Source organism: Pongo pygmaeus, chromosome 6, assembly GCF_028885625.2.
Source record: "Pongo pygmaeus isolate AG05252 chromosome 6, NHGRI_mPonPyg2-v2.0_pri, whole genome shotgun sequence".
Lineage (NCBI taxonomy): Eukaryota > Metazoa > Chordata > Mammalia > Primates > Hominidae > Pongo > Pongo pygmaeus.
In genome coordinates this window covers 79,466,215-79,490,212 of record NC_072379.2, presented here as the reverse complement: position 1 = coordinate 79,490,212, position 23,998 = coordinate 79,466,215, and the positions used below count along the sequence as shown (strand labels likewise).

The following is a 23,998-nucleotide window of genomic DNA, read 5'->3' as shown; positions in this document are numbered from 1 at the left end:
TGTGTTATAAAAGGCTTGTTTTTAGAAAATTTATCAGAATAAACTTGGTCTACATTAGTATAAAGACAGTTGTCAAAATACTTAACTACTTAATTAAAATTACCAACACATATGGCACTTACTACGCAACAAGTGCTGCTCTATGTGACTGACATGTATTAACTCATTTAATCCTTACCACAGCTCTAAGAAGTAGCTACAGTTATTAACTTACTGCATGGATGAGAAGATTGAGTCATAGGGAGGTAAAGTAACTTGCCCAAATCATACAGCCAATAAAATATAGGACTGGGTTTGAAACCCAGCGGTTTGATGTTAAAGCCAGTACTCTTAATCACTATGCCAAACTACCTCTTGAAACTTTTTAATTCTTCTTTTAAAGTATTTCAAAAATTGTATGACTGCAGACTAAATTCCTATCTTTATTACAGGATGAAAAATACAAAAGTCATATAATTACAATCTACTCATAACTGAAAATCCATCATATGAAGACAAAGCATCTCTAAAATAAAATATAAGCCAAGAGGAAATATAATTTATCCAAACTGATGCACATGCTATTTCAGGTCATAAAGTCTACTTGGTTGTCACTTAATGTTAAAAGTAATGTAAATTATAACTGGCAATACTGTGATCACACAAGGTAAATCTACATATAAACTGGTAAGTGAACTGTACTGAGTTTGGAACCACTATTATGTCAAATCTCCAACTAAAATCTTTTTTGAATACCAGCTATTTAGGTAAGAGAGAAAGTCCAGTCCATATACTCTACCTACTTGTGCTTTCTAAAGCAGAAAAAACTCCATAATAACAATGAATTGGTGAAGAATATAATAAAAATTATATTGAACCACATTTTAGTAACTTTTAACTCACCTTCTAGAATGCTACTAGGTTTAACCACATGAAATTGACAATATTTGATCATGTTTGGCCTACAAATATGGCAATTCATGTGTTTCAACTAATAGGAAACTCATACTTCATTATATAGAACAAAATCTAAGAAAATGCAAGTCATTTTCTCTAAAAGGAAGGACCAGTCAGCAGCCGATTAGGAGAGCTTTTGAGAATCGCAGCTCTAGAAGACACTGTTTAGAATCCTCCAGCACAAAATGAGTTGCTGGTAAAAATTCAGGGTGGACATGCTCCATTAACCTAAAAACAAGGCCATTGATTTATGAGAGCAGATGGGTGCATATGACAGCGTGATAATGTTTCTTAAAAACTTACCCTTGGAGGCTGGGAGGAGGGAAACATGGTGAGTTATTGGTTAATGGGTACAGAGTTTATGTTGAGACAATGAAAAAGTTTTGGGTATAGATACTGGTGATGGTTGTACAACATTGTGAATGTATTTAATACCACTGAATTGCATACTTGCAGATGGTTCAAATCATGAATATTATGTTATTATATATTTTACCACAATAAAAACACCGTTGGAATACAATTAATTTTCTCTGTTGCAAACTTGCTATTGCAACTTACTTGAAATAAATAAGGACATTGATGTAATTACAAAGAAAACATTCTGACATCCCTCTGAAGACACTGCAGTGGCGGATTCTGTTCCACATTAGTGCCCCCTTTGACTATGCTTGCAGGTTAAACTCAGCCACTTTGTGGGAAATGTTGGCAGCATTTTCAGTTCCTTGGTCCATCAGAGCTTTTACCTGACAATCTACACATACACACGCACACGCACACACAGAGTATATATACCCCATCTGCTGAGAACCACATGCATCAGCAATTTGGGAATAGAAATAATCTACCTTGAAGCTATTGGCTGACATCCCACATGTTCTGGCAGCCACTTCAAGTTGTCACTATCAGTTGTCTCATGTCAAACGAGTTAATAAGCTCATTTAGAGTCTTGGTGGGCAGATATGCATGTAGGTCAAAGCCTTTTCTACAGCAAGAATTGCTGGATTACTAATGATTCTTTCCCTTTAATTAGGCCCAGAACAGAAATAGCATTCAGACTTTGACATCTCTGAAGGAAAAACATTCACATCGTTTGGCAGCTTGGCTATGGGTCTTCATTTAACAGTTATTTATAATTAAAATTGTAAAGGGATTCTTCCTACACACTGAGCAGTCACAACCCTTGTTCAAAGTTGTTATCCTGCCAGAAGAACCAGAAAGCAAATTATTGTTTTTGGACAACTAGAAAAGCTGACATGTTCAAGTACCCTATACTTAAAATAGTTTGAATGAAGCCAAAAATACAGTCATTCTGTTAAGAGAATTGTGAACTTAAAACAGTTTTTTGTTTGATTAATTATTCTTTACGAAGAAATGTAGGTGTCTACATGTTTTCACTTGATTTACTTCACTTCAAGTGATAAATTATAAGGAATTATATCCTGTTACAAATAATGACTTTTTAAGTGGCTGAAAGCAACATCATGATGTTAGGAAATTGTTAGGTTTTTGACTTATATAAGAACTGAAATATATCTACACAAGATGCTTGTCTGAGGAGAAAGTTTAAAATTCTTTATAGTTGTTCATATTTGTGATGTTGAACTACTTCCAACCCACAACTGGAAACATTAGTTATGTTTAGTAGGTTGACCTAGCTACTAAGCTAATTTTGAGCCAAACCAAGTACTTAAATAATGACCAAAACAATAATGTATTTTTAAAACTACTAAATCTTCGTTAGTGATTTCTATTCTAATGAAAACACTGACATAGAAAATGTAAGACTAAGTTGTATACAAGAAACTGTAAAAGATACAAATTAAACCCCAAGTCTTCATGCCACTTTTAGAATAAAGTAGAAGTAACACATTGGATTGTTTAACGCACAAGAAGCTTTTGATGGAGTATGTCAACACTGTCCTGTTTGTCTCTATTACCCAACTATGTTAGAAAAATGGTCAATATTCCTGACTGCTACAACCTTCTCTCTGGTTTTCTCCACAACTCATTGCCATCTCCTTGACCCTTCTACTGAAATTATTCTTTTGAATCTTCCCAATGACTTCAATATTGCCAAATTCAGTTACCACATAGGCAACTGCCCACATAACCTGTCTTCAGTATGACACTGTTGACCACTCATGCCATTTAAAACCTTTTATTCACTCATTAATTCAAGAAATACTTGTTGTTTCATGTAACTGTGTGTGAATTAGTGTGCAAAGCAGAATTTTTGAATCTCCCAGATAGTGGTGTTCCTGACCCATTGTTCCCAAATCTTCTGATTTAGACTTTTCAAAAATAGTGATAGACCTGCTCATATCTGTCCAGTTCTTCTGCCAATGGTTCCTATATGAAAGACTAGGAATGTTTAACAGTATAATACATAGAAGCTCAAAGGAGAGAAACTTGATTAGCACACTTCCAGCTCCCAGAAATATCCACATATGCATTCCTAATATCATATCTGAAAGGAAGACAGCCTGTCCTCTTACCAAAACCCTTTTTCATAGAACACTTTGAAGAAAACAGGATGTTGTGTAGGGATGTTTAGCATGCTTACAGTTTTAAGTTCAGGGTCTGTACATCTAGCTCTTGTTTACTTAATCTCCCCATTAGTATATCATTAACCTGAAAAATATATCCTTTGCTTGGGAACCTCAAAAACTGGGATGGAAGCTTGAAAAAGTAGGATTCAGAAAAGTAGGGTATCCAAAAACTGTGGTGTTGTGCAAACTTCAGGGTGAACTAAATGTATCATGTATTACCCTCATCACCCTCATTGCAATGAACTCCTCTTCAAACATGGTTGTAGTTCATTCACTAATAGTAGGTCTTTTGTCCATTTTGGATGAATGTTTGTGTCATTTACCCTGACCATATCCATTTATTAAACTGGGCCAGTCTAGTGCTATTTCTCTATGGATTTTCTTAATATCTCAGAAGCTTAAATTGAACATAAAGTAAGACCAAGTCTCATAGGTAAAAGAATGCTAAGTTTCTTACACTTGACTGTACAGCAAGAAGAAAACATTTAGGACAAATGTCCTGCAGGAATATTATGAGCATCCTAGAGTAGAACAATGAAAGGAGTTAGGAGAAGGGAGGCAATTCATTTTTTAAGATAAATATATAATATTGCAGTATTTTTTAACTGTTTGAGGATTAGCATATGGTACTTTCCCTTGGGAAAAAACATCAGGGATATCTCCTTGTGCCCTTTCGGCCTTGAAGCTCTAATGCTGGGATACTTTGAAATGTCACCAGCTGCTTCCTGCACACGCCACTGTGCAGTCCCTCCTCCCAAGGCACAAAGAGAGTCTTGGAAAGAGTGGATTTGCATGAGATTTGAGAAGGAAATGCCCTTCAGAAATAACCTCAGAAAGACATCAAGAAAATGGCAAAAATTACCTAATATAGGCTGGGCAAACCCAGTGTTCCACTGTGTTGATTTGTTCAAAATTAGTTTTGGTAACTTGTCCTCTGTGACTTGAAAGGCCTACCAATCATGAGCCATTCTTGCTAGTAATTAAAGGCCTTTTTCAAGGGTCACATGTGATTGCAACCTGAGCCACGATGACAGCCCCATGGAAGGCAGCGGCATTGGGTTTTTAGGGGTTCAGTCTTTCCTCAGAGCACAGCGCTGTCTCCTGAGTCACAATTTCAGTTTGGTCTCAGGGATAAGGCTTTTTGGGCACTTGTGTGATTACAATTCTAACTGATTTCAGAGACTATTGAGATGTTCCCTTTTTTTTCTTTTGAGACAGAGTCTTGCTCTGTCGCTCAGGCTGGAGTGCAGTGGTGCAATCTCGGCTCACAGCAACCTCTGCCTCCCAGGTTCAAGCAACTCTCTGCCTCAGCCTCCAGAGTAGCTGGGATCACAGGCACCCGCCACCATGCCCGGCGAATTTTTGTGCTTTTAGTAGAGATGGGGTTTCACCATCTTGGCCAGGCTGGTCTTGAGTCTTGAACTCCTGACCTTGTGATCCACCTACCTCAGCCTCCCAAAGTGCTGGGATTACAGGCGTGAGCCACTGTTCCTGGCTGAGATGTTCTTATGAATGCCACGAGATGACCTTCGTGTGTGGTAGAGGATGAGGTGGACTCTGAGCTAAGGCTTCTTTCTGAGAAACATCTATGTTTTGTTGCTAAGGCAACAAAGTCATTCAAGGCAGACTAGGAGCTACTTTACATGTGGCAAGTATTATTGACAGAAATAATTTGTGAAAATGGGCCACGAGCACATTTTTTCCTGATTTAACACATGCATTTTTTTCCTTTTGTTCTTCGGCCAACTTTTCTGAAAACCCTTTAATGAAGAAAAGCCAATCCCTAAGCAACATAAAGCGAGTGTAATTCAACAGAAAGACCATTTGTAAATTCGTAGACATAGGCAGGCCCTATCTAGAACCTCTCTTGGAATCTTTGCAAATGTTACAAGTCTAAAGGTTTCTATTTTAAGGTCTTATGTGAAATATAATATTTGAAAATGCACAATTAGCATTACTGTTTCCTTTCTCCCAAGATATTCCCTTCCTTTTTCCTGCACTTTCAGATGAACATTAAAACCCAGGAGAAATGCACCTTTCAACAAACCGTTGTCCCTAGCCAGAGTTCACCAGAAGGGAAGACAGATAGAACTTCCATACTGTCAAAAAGAAATGCATTTATTTTAGGCCAAATATTCAGGAAATTCAGCAATTTTTCCTAAAGGGATAAATATAATATGGTAGCTAAGAGCAGACTTCTGGGTTTCAATACTCAGTCTGTCCCTTACTAGCTCTGTAGACTTGGACCCATTGCTTAAACTCTTTGTGCCTTAGTAGACTAATCTGTACAATGGAAATAAGATAGATCATGTCTCAAAAGGTGGTATTAGTATTAAATGAGCATTTAAAACTTTACCTATACATAATAAATATATAATAAATAAATGTTAGCTACTATAGAAGTTTCAAAATAAATAATCTTTCTTGTGCCCATTAGAGAATACAGAATTACTGAATTTTAGAGGGTTTCTTTGCACAAATTGCAAAAGCAGCTTCTTTTAAAATTGTCTAATAAAATGATAATGGATAAAAATAAATGTCACTATAAAATATTATTTCCAGATTGAGGAACAAAAATAGCTTATTACGTCTTCAAAGTATAGTACATTCTGGGAGGCAAGATGAAATCATTCCCTGAAAACTGACTTTTATGACAGTACACTAATAAGTGTATAAAATGAAAAAAATAGCTAATGATCAATATGACATGAATCTCCAGCTAACAGACCCAAAGAGCAGTAGAAATTATATAGAAGTTAATAATAGTGTCAAAGTAAGAATCAAGACCTTAAACCAGAACTATGACTAGAAAGAAAAGGAGGAACTCACGCCCACTTCACAGACTCCCAACGATCCCCAACATTATCTAGAAATTGACAGCTTTTCGATTGGCAATGAACTTTGTTCACTTGGCAGTGAACTTTGTGATTAAAACTTAAGTGGCAATTTTATGTCATGTATATTTTACAAAAGAGAGGCCCTTGGGAAATTGAAGAAGTGCTCAAATGCTTTTGGAAAAATGACTCCTTTTATGATTATGCTGTAAAAGTCAACGACAAAGTGCTATTATGTCAGAAAAATTATAACCAACCCCCCAAAACATACTTGATGCATTATTAAAAATTAATGCACTGTTGAAATTAAAGGCTAAATTTTATTGAAATATGTTTTTAACCCTAAGTGATAACACTATTAGACACAAAGAATTGAGCCAGGTATGGTGGCTCACACTTGTAGTCTCAACTCTTTGGGAGGCCAAGGCAGGAGGATCCCTTGAGGCCAGGCATTCCAGACTCAACTGGGCAAAAAAGCGAGAGCCCATCTCTACAAAAAAAAAATTTATAATTTAGCCAGGCACAGTGGTATGTGCCTCTAGTCCTAGCTATTTTGGAGGCTGAGGCAGGAGAATCGCTTGAGCCCAGGAATTCAAGTTACAGTTGGTTATGATCATGCCACTGTACTCCAGCCGGGGGAACAGAGCAACATCCTATCTCTAAAAAAGAGAGAGAGAAGAAGAAGAAGAAAAGGAGGAGGAGGAACACCTTTTTATGGACCATTCCCTACCATACCACCACAACTGCCAGCAACGACCTGCATCACCCAAAGCTGCAGGCACTATTTCCAGGCCAGCACCACCTCAGTGCCCTCCACAGATGATGAGACCTCACTGGGACTCTGCCTCAGGCAAGCCATTTGATCTCCAGGCTTTATTTCTCATTTCCAAAATGAAAATGCTAAGCCAGTATGATCTCTAACATCCCTAGTGGCGCAAATATTCTATAATTCCATCACTACTGCAAACCCCAGCTCTGATCCCTGACTGTAAGCCTCTTTCTCACAAACATGAAAATTATTATCTTAGGTAATCAAAGAATTCTAAAAATTGTGTGGTCTGTCAAAATATATATTTTTTTCTTACTGTAAGATTGTACCTGTAGCCAATGCAATTTTAAACTTCTGCTCATCAGTATTCAACAAGGCCATTTCTTTCCCCAGAGAGAATTAATCATACGCAAGAAGTGAAAAAGACAGTTTCCCCAGATGAAGCCTAAGCACATGCCTGCTGAGAAGCCCATTCTATTTTAATTTGCCAATTAAAAGTGGCCTGGTAAATCACACACTGTCATTATCTCATTAAAAATATTATACTGTCACTCTACTCTCTTTCCTCTCTCTCAAGTAGCCCAACTGCTCCCTACAACTTCAGTTTAATATCACCCTTAAAAAGCTGGCTTTCTTTATGGTCAGTTGAGGATGGCATCTTCTGCTTTTATTACTGCCATAAATTCCATACCACTCAAATCACTAAGTCGACACCATTTACTGGATATTTACTATATCCATGAAATTTACTAAACATTGAGAAGAGTTAAAAAGGAACTAAACAGCTTGTTTTAGCAAATTAATGGTCACTCTCATTGGACAAGAGAGCCTTATAACCAGGCCTTTAAAGATCCCTCCCATCTGCATCGTTTTGTTCTGCGTGGCTTGTATTCAACCCCTCCCTATCTGTCTTGGCTGGTTTTCTGTGGACTGATACTACAAGCATGGTGCTGATGGTTGAGATTTCCCTGTAATTAAAAAAAGCTTGATTTCTGTTGGTATAACAATTGTAAATTTCCTTCCCCTATAAAGTGTATATTGAGGTGGCATTACATTTGAGAAATAGAGTGGTTTGAATTGTGTCACTTGTTATTGCTTTTTGGTTTCTAATGAGCCATAAAATCAATAAAAGTCAGGAGTAAGAAGGAAACACAGCAAAGATTCTAGATAATGGCTTATAGTTAACAATGCCCCTCTTTGAATAATATAATAATAAATGATAAAGGTATGCTGCTAACTTCCTGAATACACTCGGACTTGATTCTCTGTATACATCTGCAGGTTATTATGCATTTCCAAAGGTACTTCCTCAAAGAATCCATTGACTTTTACCTAATAAAACATACATTACCATAGTGCACTAGGGGAAACACACTCTGCCTTGTCTTTAATCAAAGAGTAAGATTACCTTATTGCCTTGAAACCCCTTTGGGCCTGGGTCTCCTGGAGGTCCACTAATTCCCTGCTCCAGGATGAAAACCAAGAATTAGTTCTGTGTACAAAAGGCCAGCAGGAATGAATCATTCTTTAGGGTCCCTAGAGATCCTGGCATTTGAAGTTAGACTGTGTAACTCAGAGCTAAATTGAAATCACATTCAATCGAGAAGTGGGATGAGATAAAATTTCTTGTGTCAAATAAGTAGTTTCTAAAATATCACTTATGCTAAGAGCAAACATTTAATTAACGAGATGTTTGTTTACTAAACCTGTGTTTCCAATGTTATTCCAACGTTCTTGACTCCTTTTAAAAAATATTTTGCCAGTTAAGTATCTTCTTTTTTAAAATATCTAAGGCATATGTAACTGACGTTAGAGCTTCCAATGAACCTGTGATAACCAGAATTACTGCCTGGCTCTGACATTTCCAGGCTAAAGCAAAGAAGTTAGTGGTTAACTAGATGGTGTCTAGGAAATTCTGGGTAAAATTATAATTTTCTGTAGGCTTTTTGAAATACTGAAATTAACTGCTCACACAGAGCACCATTATAACTTTAGAAGAGATAAGTTCCTAGGCTAGGAAAAGATTCAAATTATTTTCTGAAATCTATGGATGTCTAACTTAAATGCCTTAGAGAATCAGTCCATATTATAGAACATTATCTGTAGTTATAGAACAATAAAAATATACTGTGATTTAGATAAAATGCATAACTTTTTCAACTACATTATAGTAGAAGTGCAAAAATAGTTACATCCGGCTTTTAACCACTTTGACTTTCCATCTTTCCAGACTCTTAATTTTTTAACTTCATCCCCTAAGCTACTCACTAATACTTGCCTGTTGGTACCTATCTTTAGGGAGTCTTAGTTAAGTTAATGAAAACATTAGGGAAGTTGTTTCCAAAATTTATTGCACATTGGCATCTTCTGGGTATCTTAAACAATATTAATGCCTGGCTTCAATCCCCAGACATTCTGATTTAATTGGCAGAGGGTGCAAGTGGGCAAGGGGATGATTTAAAAGCTCCCCAGGTGATTCTAATCCAAACTTAGATTTGGTTTTAACCCCCTTACCTGAATTCCTCTGGGTCCCTTTGGTCCATATGGCCCTGGGGATCCCTGTGGAATAAAATTGAAAATAAGTCTCTCTAAATATACATCTTCAACGTGCAGTGATTTTAGGTAGGAGGGAAGGAAATGTGTTCTCGGTAATTGCCATCTTCCCTGGTTATCTTAACATCAAAGGCAATAAACTGAAATAATCCTAATTAACAAGACAAGTAGGAGTGTCAAACTGTCCTTCAGTAAACAATCTCCACGAAAATACAATTTTAGATGTTAGTCCCTTGCCTACATATTGACATTTTGGTCATTTTGGTTAGAGTAAAGAAATTATAAGATTCCTTAGAGGGCTATAAACTTATTGGAATATTATTTCCTTCCAACAGGGTAATGTCAGTTAAATTAACAATGTAGTGCATTTCCATGCTATCTAGATCACTCTTTTGCTCATCTTCAAAACATTGAACTTGGCAAAACACTGTTTATATTCAATACTCTTCTAATAGAAAATATTTCATTCTGTCCCATAACCAAGAAACCCCTTAAAATTTATTTTGTGAGGGAGAACATAGTCTAGTTTTTATTTCCCGAGATTTCCACTTTTTTTTTTTTTTTGCTTATCAAAGTATAACCTGTTAACAATTGACACACTTTGACAATTATAGAAACATATAAATAAACAATTTGAAAAATCACAGAGAAGCAAATGCTGTTAACATTTTAGGCATATTTTCGTCCAGTTTTATTCCCAATAGATTCCTCTTCAAATAATGTGATCAAAGTGTATGTCTGATTTTGTGTCCTACCTATTTGGCCTTACACTGTATCAAAAATATTTTTCCGGCCGGGCGTGGTGGCTCACGCCTGTAATCCCAGCACTTTGGGAGGCTGAGACGGGCGGATCACGAGGTCAGGAGACGGAGACCATCCTGGCTAACACAGTGAAACCCTGTCTCTACTAAAAATACAAAAAATTAGCTGGGCGTGGGGCGGGCGCCTGTAGTCCCAGCTACTCGGGAGGCTGAGGCAGGAGAATAGCGTGAACCCAGGAGGCGGAGCTTGCAGTGAGCTGAGATCGCGCCACTGCACTCCAGCTTGGGCGACAGAGCGAGACTCTGCCTCAAAAAAAAAAAAAAATTTCCTTTTTCCATGTCATTAAAAACTCATAGTAAACAGATAATATTCAAGAATAGGGAACTACCATAATTTATTTACTCATTTCCCTAGCTTTGACCTAAGTAATATTATAATGAACATCTTTATGTATAAATCTCTGCCCAGCTTCTGATTCACTCCTAAGAATAGTCTCCTAGAAGAGGATGACGGAAGCAGAGACCATAAGCACATTTAAGGCTCACTGGCTGTCCTTTGTCTCTCATGCCATATATAGAAATAGAGAGAAACTTCCTCCATAAAGTTTGTTAATCATTTCCACTACCTGAGTATGAGAGAGTGTATCTTCATCTTATGATCTCTCCATCAACAATTAGTATTATACATTACTTCACTGTTTGCTAATTTGATAGGTGATATAATACTTTTGTATGTTTGGTTTTGGTTGTTGGTGTTGTTGTTGTTGTTGTTGTTGTTTGAGACAGGGTCTTGCTCTGTTGCCCAGGCTGGAGTAGCTCACTGCAGCCTCTATCTCCCAGGCTCAAGCAATCTTCTCACCTCAGCCTCCCTAGTTGCCCACACTGGTGATATAATACTTTATTGTTTTATTGTTGGTTTTGTTTTGTTTTTGAGATGGAGTCTTACTCTGTCCCCCAGGCTGGAGTGCAATGGCACAATCTCGGCTCACAGCAACCTCTGCCTCCCGGGTTCAAGCGATTCTCCTGCTCCAGCCTCCCGAGTAGCTGAAATTACAGGTGTGCACCACCATGCCCGGCTAATTTTTGTATTTTTAGTAGAGATGGGGTTTCACCTTGTTAGCTAGGCTTGTCTCAAACTCCTGATCTCTGATGATCTGCCCACCTTGGCCTCCCAAAGTGTTGGGATTACAGGCATAAACCACCATGCCCAGCCTATTTTGTTTTTTTTGAGACAGGGTTTCACTCTGTTACCCAGACTGGAGTACAGTGGCACAATGACAGCTCACTGCAGCCTCAACCCCCTGGATTCAAGCAATCTTCCCACCTCAGCTTCCCAAGTATCTGGAATTACAGGCACATGTCCAACTAATTTTTAAATTTTTTGTAGAGATGGGGCCTCACTATGTTGCCCAGGCTGGTCTCAAACTCCTGGACTCAAGTGATCCTCCCACTTCGGCCTAATTTTAATGTATTAATTTCACTTATCTGATTGCTACTGTATTCGGATATTTTTCTTATTTATTAGCCATTTTAATTTCCACTTCTGTATCTCTTCATGTTGTTCATATGTTTTTCTGAATAAACTTGTGTAAACTCTTTGTGTCAAGGACTCTATATCTCATCAGTTCTAAAATACATTTTTTCACATTTTCATATCTCTGACATTGGGTTATATTTTACAATCAATTGCACCTTACATTTATAATTGGCAGTGGGCTTTTTTTTGTTATTCCTTTTTGGTATGGAAAATAATGGGACATTTAATAATCCCTGACATCTTAGTCAATGAAATATGATATCCTTTGTCAGCCATTTTAATTTCATCTAGTTTTCCCAGGTATTCTTTGACTTTCATTTCTATTCTATTCTATGTGTGTCCCTTTTTCCGTATTTCCAATATCTAGGTCCATCTTCCATGTTCAGTTATACTCCAGGAAGAATCTATTCATTTTCACATTTCCCATTTTGACCAGAGATAATTACTAAGCCTACCTTTTGCAGATCCACCTGACCTTTAACTCTACAGTAGTTTAAAAGCATTCAGAAAGTCTCAATCTATTTAAAGTGCTTAGTTCCATGGGCCAAAGTCATTATCTCACCCTCTTCTCCTAACCTTCTGCCTCATTTTCTCTCCTTGACTCCCTTCCAGAATTATAACATAAAAACTGAAAAAGTTTGGTATTTTGGTGGCATGATGTTAATAGTTCTTAATATAATGAAAACTATTTATTTTTACTCTGTACTTTTTTGGACACTTTAACATCATGTTTCAGATATACTCTCTGTATATATTTGGCCTTTTGAGGAACTCTTTAACATACTTAATATTATTTCCAAATTTAAGTGCTTTCATTATTGATTTATTGATTCATTGATTTATTGATTTTTGAGACGGAGTCACTCTGTCACCCAGGCTGGAGTGCAGTGGCACGATCTCGGCTCACTGCAACATCCGCCTCCTGGGTTCAAGCAATTTTCCTGTCTCAGCCTCCTGAGTAGCTGGGATTACAGGTGCACGCCACCATGCCTGGCTAATTTTTGTGTTTTTAGTAGCGATGGGGTTTCACCGTATTGGTCAGGCTGGTCTCAAACTCCTGACCTCAGGTGATCCACCCACCTTGGCCTCCCAAAGTGCTGGGATTACAGGCGTTAGCCACTGCATTCAGCCTATATTTATTTTTTAAAATAAAGGTGAATATCTATCCAATTGTTTGTGACTACATTTTCAAAATTCCAAATCTCTATGTCTAGTTGCACCACACTGTTTATAACTATTTCACTGACTTATTTCAGAGTTCTTCACACTATTTTGGAAAGTGCCTGTTTTCAGTGTTTGCATCTGGAAAGCAGTTCTACTCTGACCCATCTGCAGCTTTAATTAACTTTGCAGGTTAAATAATTCTTTTTACCAAAACATTCAGTAGGCGTGGCCTCCAAGGTTAGGGTGTCAGAAAATGAAGTCTTAATGGTCCATAAAAAAGGCATTTGGGGGTTCTATTATTGAGTTAGGCATCACTTTGTTTTCTACCACATGTTTTACAGATGTGAAAAATTGAGCCATTGATTCCAACTCTAGTAGTGAGAGCACCATAATTCAGCCCAGGAATTTCCCCTTAAGGAAATGCAACCCAAAAGGGATCACAGCTGTAAGCATTTTAAAAACATGTTCCTTACTTTGTCACCTTTTATTCCTGGTTTACCACATTCCCCACGTTCACCCTAAAAAATAAATAAGTGAAATAAATAAGAGAACACTTGTAGTCATTCACTATTAAGAATGTTTGTTTGTTTGTTTTTTAAATTCCCAGCAGACTCTTGTAACATAAGCACTCTTTTGGTTTCTACACAATCTTAGCCTCAATACTGTGGGTTGTATGGGCATTGAAATCTGATTATTTTTACCCACGAGTCATCCTTAACTTGACAGAAACAAATCAGGAACAATGTAATAAGGTTTGACATTTTTAAGAAATGGATGAAACTAGAAGAAAAGGAACCTAGTATCTAACCACATATTAGATGCCCTTATGCATATATGGTTTAATTGAATCCACATAACGGCCCAAGGAGATCAGCTTTATCTTTCTTATTTTATAATTGGGAACATTTAAACTCAACAAGATAACTTCCCTCTATCAAATAGCTAGTAAGTAAAAGAATCAGAGTCTGAACCCAGATACTTTAACTTGGAATTCCTATTTTTTCAAGAACACCATGCTTCAGCCTGAGTACCAACCTTGATCACCTAGTAGTGTTCACCTGGAGAACTGTGAGAGAAAGGTTCTGAAGTGAGATTGCATCGTGAGTTAGTGGGAACAGGTGCCATGATGAGTTAGCGAGGACTGCTGTAGGAGAGCTGGGCTTGGCAGCAAGCATGCTACATATTTTTCATTATTATGCTCTACTTCCCTGTCTTCCCTAGAATATTGCTGAAAAAACATTTGAGTTATGCTTTAGAGTTTATCAGTGATAGTTTATCATAAATATTTTATCTTAGTTAATCTGACATTAACTGTCTGAGATAAATATTAATCCAATTTTATAGATTAAAATTTTGTAATTAAGAAGGTTAAGTAAAGAGAATGTAGTATACAATGGAATATTATTCAGCCTTTAAGAAAGAAATCCTGTCATTTGTAACAACATAGATGAACCTGAACCTGGAAGACATTATGTTTAGTGAAATAAGCCAGGAACAGAAAGACAAATATGGCATGATCTCACTTATATGTGAGATCTAAAAAATTTGAACTCACAGAAGCACAGAGTAGAAGGGTGGTTACCAGGGGTAATTGGTGGAAACTTGGGAAATGTTGGCCAAAGGATACAAAACTAGTTAAATAGGAGTAATAAGTTCAAGAGATCTATTGTTCAACATGATGACTATCATTAATAACAATGTCTCGTATTGAAAATCACTAAAAGGGTAGATTTTAAGTGTTCTCACCACAAAAACTGAGCATTATGTGAGGTGATATATATGTTAATTAGCTCAATTTAGCCATTTTATAATGTGTACATTTATCAAATTATAGTTTACACAATACAATAAATATGAACTTTTTAGATTTGTCAATTAAATTTTTTAACTAAAAATAAATATTTTTAAAAGGTTAGTTTCCTCAAGTAGAATGAGAATTGGGACCTCTGAATACTAATCCATTATATCAGACTTTTGAAACTTCTGATACTTAGAACTAAAAGGTGACAGTCAGAAAAATGACTAAAGTTTCATAATCATAGTAATATTATCTCATTTATAAATCACTTCAGAGTTTTCAAAATGCTTTTATATATATCGTTATTTTGATCCTCAATTCAATTCTCCTTTTCAAGATAAGGAAACACAACTGGAGATGTCAAATGATTTACTTAAATGTACAGGCTACCCAATGACTCCTAGTCCAGTGCTCTCAACACTAGCTTCTGCTGCTGCTGCTTTATTCTGCCTCTGTACTGCTCTAGGACATGTTACTGGAAGTGCCACTACACAATGGCAAGGAAATTACATTCAAATGTAAATCAACGCACTGCTTCTTTCATCAAGGAAGTCTTGCTATGAAAAATAAATGTCAGCTGAACTTTAAACAGTATACGTTGTAATATAGTGGATTTATACGCTGGTGGAAGCTTTATCTTGTTGCAGAATGGCAACAAACCATTCACAGACTGGCAGCCAGCTTGCAGACCACAGTTTCAATAGCAGTGCTCTACGGAGGGAAATCACAACTGTAACTTCCAATTATGGATGCAAAGTGTGTGCCGTAGCCTTTACATTATTGCTAATCCCCATAACAGCCTTGTGAGGTATATATACATATCTCCACTCACAGATAAGCAAAATGAGGCTCAGAGACATTACATACTTTGTCCATGACCACAAACTTGAGTCTGTTAGGCTCTCAAGTCCATGTTCTTATCAGTTACCTGTAGCTGAACAAGACACACTGTCATAGGCTGCAAGTCACTTTCCATTAACCTGACATTTCTGCCTAGGGTACTGCCTGGGCTCTTGCAGGCATCAGGAGCAGGAAAGAGAGAGGTGTATCTCTTAGAGCCGGCTATGCCTCTGATCAAAAGCAATCTGTTCTCTCTTCACATCCTTTTGTGAGTCAAACTGACCCAGGAAAAACTGAGCTTTCACTTAGAACAAGTTGAACATTTATTTCTGAATGCAAATGGAAAATTACTTTTGAAGAATCAATTAGAAAGCAATTAATTTAATAATTTTGGATGGGAATAAAATGAGTCAACCACCAAAATATAAAACAGAAAGTACCATAAATACACTCAAAATGCTTTTGGCTACAATTCACATTCCATTTGTCCAGACAGATTTGTTAGCTATAAGGGCCTGAGGAACAGCATTTGTTTTTTGGGGGGCACAGATTGCCATCAATGAAAATATTGTATTCATGTTATTTGCCTCTGCAAAGGCATTTTCCTTTTTGGTGGGCTCATTAATCCCTGTGGAATGGCCACAACTACATAGTTTCAGAAAGCGAGTACTTCAGAAAGCCATGAACAGATCAGCTCTGTTCTAGCCTCTATTTTCTGATGCTGCTGCTCCTGGTGAAATTCTGGTTTGAATGTCAATGGTTCAGGGTCACTTTGCTCTGACAGCTTGTATTTTCCCAGTGAGAACTCTTCCAGTGAATCAATAATTCTACAGAAAGTGAAATGAATCTTTTCAAAAAATATATGTATAAAGCTTCCTTGTGTTGATAACTACCTCACTATATAAATCAAAATGGAGGAGGGGGCCCCCCATAATTTTCCTCAACTATATACACAGTTGATAATTTTACAACTGAAAATTTTTTAGTTTTCCCATATTAATATTTGTTCCTTTCCTCTTCATAATGGCACTTACATTTGTAGACAAGCCAACATTTTGGAATACATTGTCACGCCCATTATTTGATTCTTCAACCACTCTGTAAATTAGGCAGGCCTGTACAAATTTTATTCCATCCAGTTGAAAAAACAGATACTCCAAGATGTTGAGTTACCCAAGTTCTTGAGGCTGCTAAGTGTAGAATCATGGGATTTCTTACACTCTTCCCCTTGGAGGCCTAACATTGCCAGCAATTAGAATATATTTATTGGCTTACATGTAGGCTCACCCCTAATATTTGCAGGGCCCAGGGCAAGAGTGTAAGTGGAAGCCCACATACCATGTGTCTAAATAGTTGAAAGTTATAACTAAACTAATAATGTTCTGGCTTCCTTCCTTAACAAATATGTCTTCAAAAGGAATAAAGAATTAAAAGACTTATGAATTCCTCAGAGGTCCTTGCCAGACATAGCCCCCTGCAGCCTGGCCCCCACTTCCCTTCCCACTTCCAACTCCTTCCACAGCAAGAGCATGAGCACACACATGAAGATGCCCCAGGTAGCACAACAAAGCCCGCTACGTGACCTCTCCTGCCCCAACAAACAGCTACCATTTGGCTCCCCCTCCAGCCTAGGAAAATGATGGACATGGAAAGGAGGTTTTTGTATGCCCTCCCAGCAGCAGGCCTTTTGGAGTCTTGGCTACCCAATGCATGATCCAGGAGAAGGAAGCACAGACCTCCTGCAGACTCCTGGCTCCATGAGAAGTAGGGAGGCCAGAGGAGACTCAGAGCTGGACCCTCTAAAGTTCTAGCCTCTTTCTCATGCCTGAAGGTTGTAGCCCTGTAGGATGGAATGGATGATAGGTGCATGTTCTGATTCAGATAGAAAATCTGATAATAACAAGAACTGTGGGACAGACTTATCAATGAACCAGTGAGCACTCTCAGAGGTTCCTGAGCCCCAGTACAACTTGTTAATCCCTTTTAAAGCAGTTTGGTATCCTAACTTGTAACTCACAAATAATCATCAAATCATCTACCAACTCATACCTTTCGTTTGCTTGTTTGCCAAATTTACTCCCCTGCAAGCTCCACCCAATTGCCTGACTCAGTGAAGTCAGTGGCTCTTCACTGCTTAACCAGGATAAATCCTCTCTTTTCCCTGGGAGAGGATTTGGTGTCTAGGTTTTCATAGGAAGTTAAGCACCAAGGGAACAACTTACTTGCAGTATTGCTGAATCTGTTTGTGTAAAGAAACTTTCAGCCTGCATACCTGTGCTGCATGGCTTATAAATTGGGGTTCTCTATTAAAATAATTCATGATTGCAAAGCTGAAGGAGGCTGGATTCTAATCTCAGGAATCTTATGGTACCCTCCATTCCTTACAACACACATCCATATGTTAAGTTCTATTATTATTTTATGTTAACTCAGGAATGAGGGAATCCAGACTTACAAAAATAAAGAAAATAACTTTTATTAAGTTCCTAAGTACACTTATGTTTCTGTTTTTCTTTTTGAAATTCTGGTCTGTCTATTTGTTGTTACCAGCTTACCTTGTCACCCTTGTACCCAGGAATTCCCTAATTTAAAAAGAAAAGAAGAAGTAAAATATGATACTCTAAGGCAGAATTAGAATAAGGATTAGGTATTTTTCAATTACAAGGTATAACAAAAACACATCTATACAGTCTGGAAAATTAGATCATAGAAATGTAAACTGTTTCACTTCTCTTTGTGCTTGGAGAAATATGCATTTACTGAGGAGAAGAAAATAATCTGTTTTCCCTTTATCACGTTTTGTTCTCAGTTTCAGGTATTTTTTCATATCCAGTTTCTTGCCCTTTGGCCCCAAACTAGAGGAGATAATGTACACTAAAGGCATTGTAGAAGTGATGGCCTATAATGGTCCCTTCAAAACTGTTATATTGACTTTTAAGCTATGAACTATTGCAGCTAAGAATGTTTCACAGAGACTCTGAAAGAAATTGGCTTTGAAAATGAGTTGAGATAATGACCTTTAAAATGTGTGTAAATATTTGTATCCATTATGGTCCTCCTTTCAAATTCGGTCTAAAATATATAACATCAAGGAAATGAAAGGTTCCTTTATCAGCCCTAATGAGACAGTGACCTTTAAGCTACTGTCTTTTATCTCACACTAAATAAGAGGCCAGCACTTCTACTGTCTTCTGTGTGTCACCCTTGGGAATCCTGTACAGCCTTTTCCATTGTGTCACTGCCCATGGCCCTTTAAGAAATACAATAGTGAGTATTACATGGCCTGGGAAATTACCAGCTCTAAGCAGCAGCAAGTCCTCTTCAAATGGGATTTTTTTGTCTTTCATACAGCTATATTTTTCAAATACGGAAATAGGATTGTCAGATTTATTGAGAGAGCTGAAGAAACCTATTTAATAAATAAGCTATTATTACAGTTACATGTGAGTAAGACTACAAAATTTTGTTCTATGCATGACTTTTTTATTAATAGTATTATCTATCTATTTATTTATTTATTTATTTATTTATTTGTAGAGAGAGGGTCTCACTATATTGCTCAGTCTGGTCTCGAACTAGTGGCCTTAAGTGATCTTTGCACCTAGGCCTCCCAAAGTGCTGGTATTACAGGTATGAGTCACTGTGCCTGGCCTGATTTTTTTTACAAAAGGAAACTTCATGAAGGAAATAAAACTTCCAAATGTGTGGTCAATGAGGAATAGAAGATAAACGTAGAATTTTTTCCTATGAGATAATAAGCTTTTTAAAAATACAAGTGATTTATCTTAGTTTTATTTTTACATACTCGTATGCTTTATATGTAGAAGATACCTAAGAAATGTTTCCTGAACACAAATTTCAGATTTTTTGTTGACATTACTAAAGTTTCTATCAGATTTTTTTGATGAAGTTGATTAAAAACACCAAGAGAACAGTTTTTAACATCTCTGATTCTGAGTCTAGGGCACATCCAGGGGGACAAGCAGAGAGGGGCAACGTTGTATGGTCTTCTTTTTATGTACTGTACATATCTCTGCTATTTGATACACTTACTGCAATGCCCAGAAAAGTGCAAAATAAGAAATATACTGTAATTAGTTCTTGCGCAATATCCACTATCTTCTAATTTGGGGTATAAGAAATCAAATAGAATGGTAAATTTGATTATGTCTGCAGAATTGGATTAACAAAAGCATAGTTTAGACCATGTAGTTCTTATGCTCCTGAAATTCTAACTTATTCTTTATCTTAAAAAGCTTAAGAAATAAAGCAAATACTTTTCTCATTGGAGCCTCTCACCAATGTCAAATTAAGCATTAGAGAATTTGATAGGGTTGAACACTCCTGCTCCCATTTTCGCTCCTGTTACCTGAGTATTTTCTCCCCACGTTTCCACTTCTAAGATCATATCTTTCTGATTGCCTTCCTGAGCCATCAAGAGCACAAGGTAGATAGAAATCACTTTTGCACTTGCACTACAGGGGTCAAAATGGTCAACCACAAAATCAGTAACCTAGGATCACTTTCTTAGGAAGGCATTCCAGTTGTGTACATACCCCTGGACCTCTTTCTCCAGCTTCTCCTTTTTGAGTGTTGCCCTGTGACAAACAAAAAACAGTCAAAATTCCACAGCCCGGAAGAGTGACTGATAGCTCAATAAAATGCATTATACAGAAGATTAATAGCTTAGCCCAATTAGGAAACATCTTTAGTCTTTCCAGTTGACATTTTCACCATGCAATCCAGGCAAAAAAAAAAAAAAAAAAATAGCAACTCAGATAAACTTTGCCCTTTGCAGTGAAGCCAGATGTGTAGGATGCAGGATCCAGGTACATTTTCACAGCTTACACCACATCCCAGTTGAACAACACAGCGATTGTTCTCAAATACAGCATTATACTCACTTGGAGCCAGTCACTCTGGCTTTTCTCTAAGGGGCTTTGGAATGTTTTCCAAAATGTCCTCAAGAGTGATTGCTTGATTTCAGTAAGACTTAAGAAAATATATTATGTGGCACAAAATTACAAACCAAAGAAATAAAATGTGAACATGCATTTATAATGGGTGTTTAACACAACAAAAAGAAGACATGATGGCATCAGTTTGGACGTATATAAGATGAGTGAGTATAGGGTTGTTTGGTTGTGCATGTGTGTGTATGTTGTAAAGCTATCCAAGGCTGCTAAATTCCCTTTCCTTGACAAGCAGACAATTGCCAAAAATACTTTTATGCATTTAACTTATGATTTTTTCATTACCTCCCTAAAAATTTTCTAATAGGGCTATTTTAGAGTTCATTTTTGAGTTAATTTTTAATTTAATAGTTAACTTCATTAGTATTTGAGTACCTCTTATGTATTGCCTAATTTTTCCCAAACTATTTGTGTCAAGCTACCTGCAATGAAAAGCAAACCAGTTTCACTGCCACATTGCTATCACTAGTTATTATTGTTTTAATATTGCTGTGTTAATTGCTATAATGAAAGAAATGTTTTTAAATTTCAAAACACACACAAAAACAAATGATGTGAACTAGAAAACCACTTCCAGAAAAAAAATAATCCTCTGGATTCCAAAGTTTCTAAAATGTAAGTATCACTACTAAAGGATATCTCATTCTCTCTATTTAAATTTATTTCATTACCTAATGAAATTAAATGTGCTTTTACTTTTTTCTTAACTAGTTTTGTTTCCTCTCTTGAAAATTGTGTTCAGAAATTAACTCAATGTACTATAGAAATTAACCCAATGTCCATTACATTTGATGCAAATATTTCCTGATATTTCTATTTCTTTAATATTCCTTCCTTATATTAGGACATTCTCATGCTGCTAACAAAGACACACCTGAGACTGGGTAGTTTATAAAGGAAAGAGGTTTAATGGACTCACAGTTCCACAGTGCTGGGGAGGCCTCACAATCATGGAGGAAGGTGAAGGAGGAACAAAGCCACATCTTACACGGTGACAGGCAAGAGAGCTTATGTAGGGGAACTTCCCCTTATAAAACCATCAGATCTCAAGAGGCTTATTCACTATCACAAGAAAAGCATGGGAAAGACCCGCCCCCTGTGATTTAATGACCTCCCACCGGTCTCTCCCACCACATGTGGGAATTATGGGAGCTACATACACTTCAAGATGAGATTTGAGTAGGGACATAACCAAAGCATATCACTCCCTTTTCTTTAATTATTATTTTTTTCGTTACACAGAATTTTGCCTTAAATTTTCACATAGTTATATCTACTTTTCTTTTTGTGATTACTGCTGTTGTTCTTGAACTTGGAATCCAAATCCTAACAATGATCTAAACAGGTGAATGTTTTCTTTAAAAGCCTGGGATTTTTTTTGATAGGTGCACAAAGAAAAGAATTGGAGAAGTCCTTGAAGATACTCTGGGAGTGAGAAACAATCTGGTGGTTTTTCTATTATTATTGTCAGTCAGTTAATCATTAAAAGTAGACCCATTAAAAACACAACTGCCAATGTCAATCTGATATGGAACACATATTAGTAGTTAATGAAACATTGTCCTAAATAAGATGGGCTGCTATCGTTTAAGTACTAGTTTCTGTTTATTCAATGTCCCTAGGTTTCCTAAACTTACTGACTAAAATGTTCATATATGTTACTCAGAATTTGTGAATTTAAGCTAATAGAAATAAGATAGATAATACAGGAAGTGGACATCCTGTATTCTTCACAAAAATTGTCAGATTTTTGCCATATACTACAATGCTTTTTATTTTTAAAATTGTTGTTTTTTTAAAAAAAAAGTCTAGAAGGAGATACGCTGGTTTAAAGAAAAGCTGTTTATTCATTTACCGGGTTTCCTTTTGGTCCTCGCTCACCTTTGATACCTGGATTTCCATGTGTACCCTGAAGGCAAAGGGAAAAAATATTATTTTAAGTAGGAATTCTATTGTTTTCTATACTTTATAATAATTTCTGATCAGTTTTGTTTCCTAGAATGAGAGAGAATTGTAAAACCTTTACCCGCCAGGCAGAAATTCAACTCTCTTCTCCCTTTTTCTACACCAGGAAAACCACTGTCTTGAATTGGCAGATTTTCTAGATTTGCTCAAAAGAGAATAATGTTTCTCTCTTCCCACCAATTACTTCTTCCCAAAACAATTACTTCTCAGCAGTTTTGCAAACAAAATCAAACTCATGCAAAGATTTAAAAGAGTAGCTGCAACAGGCAGAAGGGTAGGAGTTGTTCCCAACCTCTCTTCATTGTGGGTCACTTCTATGATTCCCTTCTGTCACTCACTTTTAAAAGGACCAAGCCAGCTTGCTTGCCTTTGGTCAAAGAGGTTCTGATATCCAGGAGACAATCTCAAAAGATGGGAGAAAGGAGCTCTGTAATCCTCTTCCAGAAAAGCATTTTGTTTTCCTGTTCCTAATCAACCAAAAAGCTTGCTTTTCTGAGAACTGGTGTTGGGGGTACTCGATAATGTTAAATAACATATTCTGTGGCTTATCGCTACTAAAATGTGATAAGAATGTGACTAAAATTGTCAGGTGCTTAGCAATTGTGAGCTTTCTTATTGCTCATTTTAAAATATAAAGAAATATTTCTTACCCTGGCCATCTCTTGGTGTCATGGGGATAAACGAAGACTTTATAGGAAGGGATGGCTAAACCTTTGCTTTAGCCAAAGCCAGCTTCTACTGGCTGCCCCATTATCATATAATGCATCTAACTTTGTATTTGGGGAGAAAAACATCCCTTGATTGGTTGGATGGTTTGAAAAAGTGTAGGCTTTGGACCCGAGTCTCAAGGTAAAATTTGTCACATTCTAATTCATTCACAGTACACATTCCCCTCCTGCCCCCAAATACAAGCATTAGTTGAAAATTTTTATCCATGCATTTTGTGAGACTCTCCATAGGGCTTCTTCTGAACTCTAAGGATGATATTTGGAATTACACAAATAAATAGAAGACTGATTGAGCACGTGAATGCTTTATGAGATAAATGTTAAAAAAAATGCTCAGCATTTCCAGTGATCTAGATGTCATTTCAAATGCCTTCCCAGTACAGACATGGCACCTACCAGTTATTAGGCCAGAATATAAAGAAAGCACTCCTTCCTGGATTATCTTGTCAAATAATGAATCATCATAGTCAATCCTGCCATTTATTTTCGGCTGCCACGTGCTTACTTCCATTTCACAGAACTCACCCTAATCCCCCAAAGCATCGTGACCAGCTTCCTGTCCATGAGGCCACACGGTGTTGCTGCTGC

The 23,998-nt window shown here is 37.0% G+C and overlaps 1 protein-coding gene across 1 annotated transcript in view; it reads right to left on the bottom strand.

Annotated features, from left to right (window-relative positions):
• COL28A1 (collagen type XXVIII alpha 1 chain) overlaps positions 1–23,998 on the bottom strand; it is a 164,083-nt gene that overhangs the window by 125,742 nt on the left and 14,343 nt on the right. Inside the window, exons 6-11 of the mRNA XM_054496646.2 lie at positions 22,573–22,626; positions 20,301–20,342; positions 18,300–18,326; positions 13,580–13,624; positions 9,606–9,650; positions 8,500–8,553 (exon numbers count right to left, since the gene is read on the bottom strand). Of these exons, the coding sequence (XP_054352621.1) occupies positions 8,500–8,553; positions 9,606–9,650; positions 13,580–13,624; positions 18,300–18,326; positions 20,301–20,342; positions 22,573–22,626 (267 nt within the window). The remainder of the gene's footprint in view (positions 1–8,499; positions 8,554–9,605; positions 9,651–13,579; positions 13,625–18,299; positions 18,327–20,300; positions 20,343–22,572; positions 22,627–23,998) is intronic.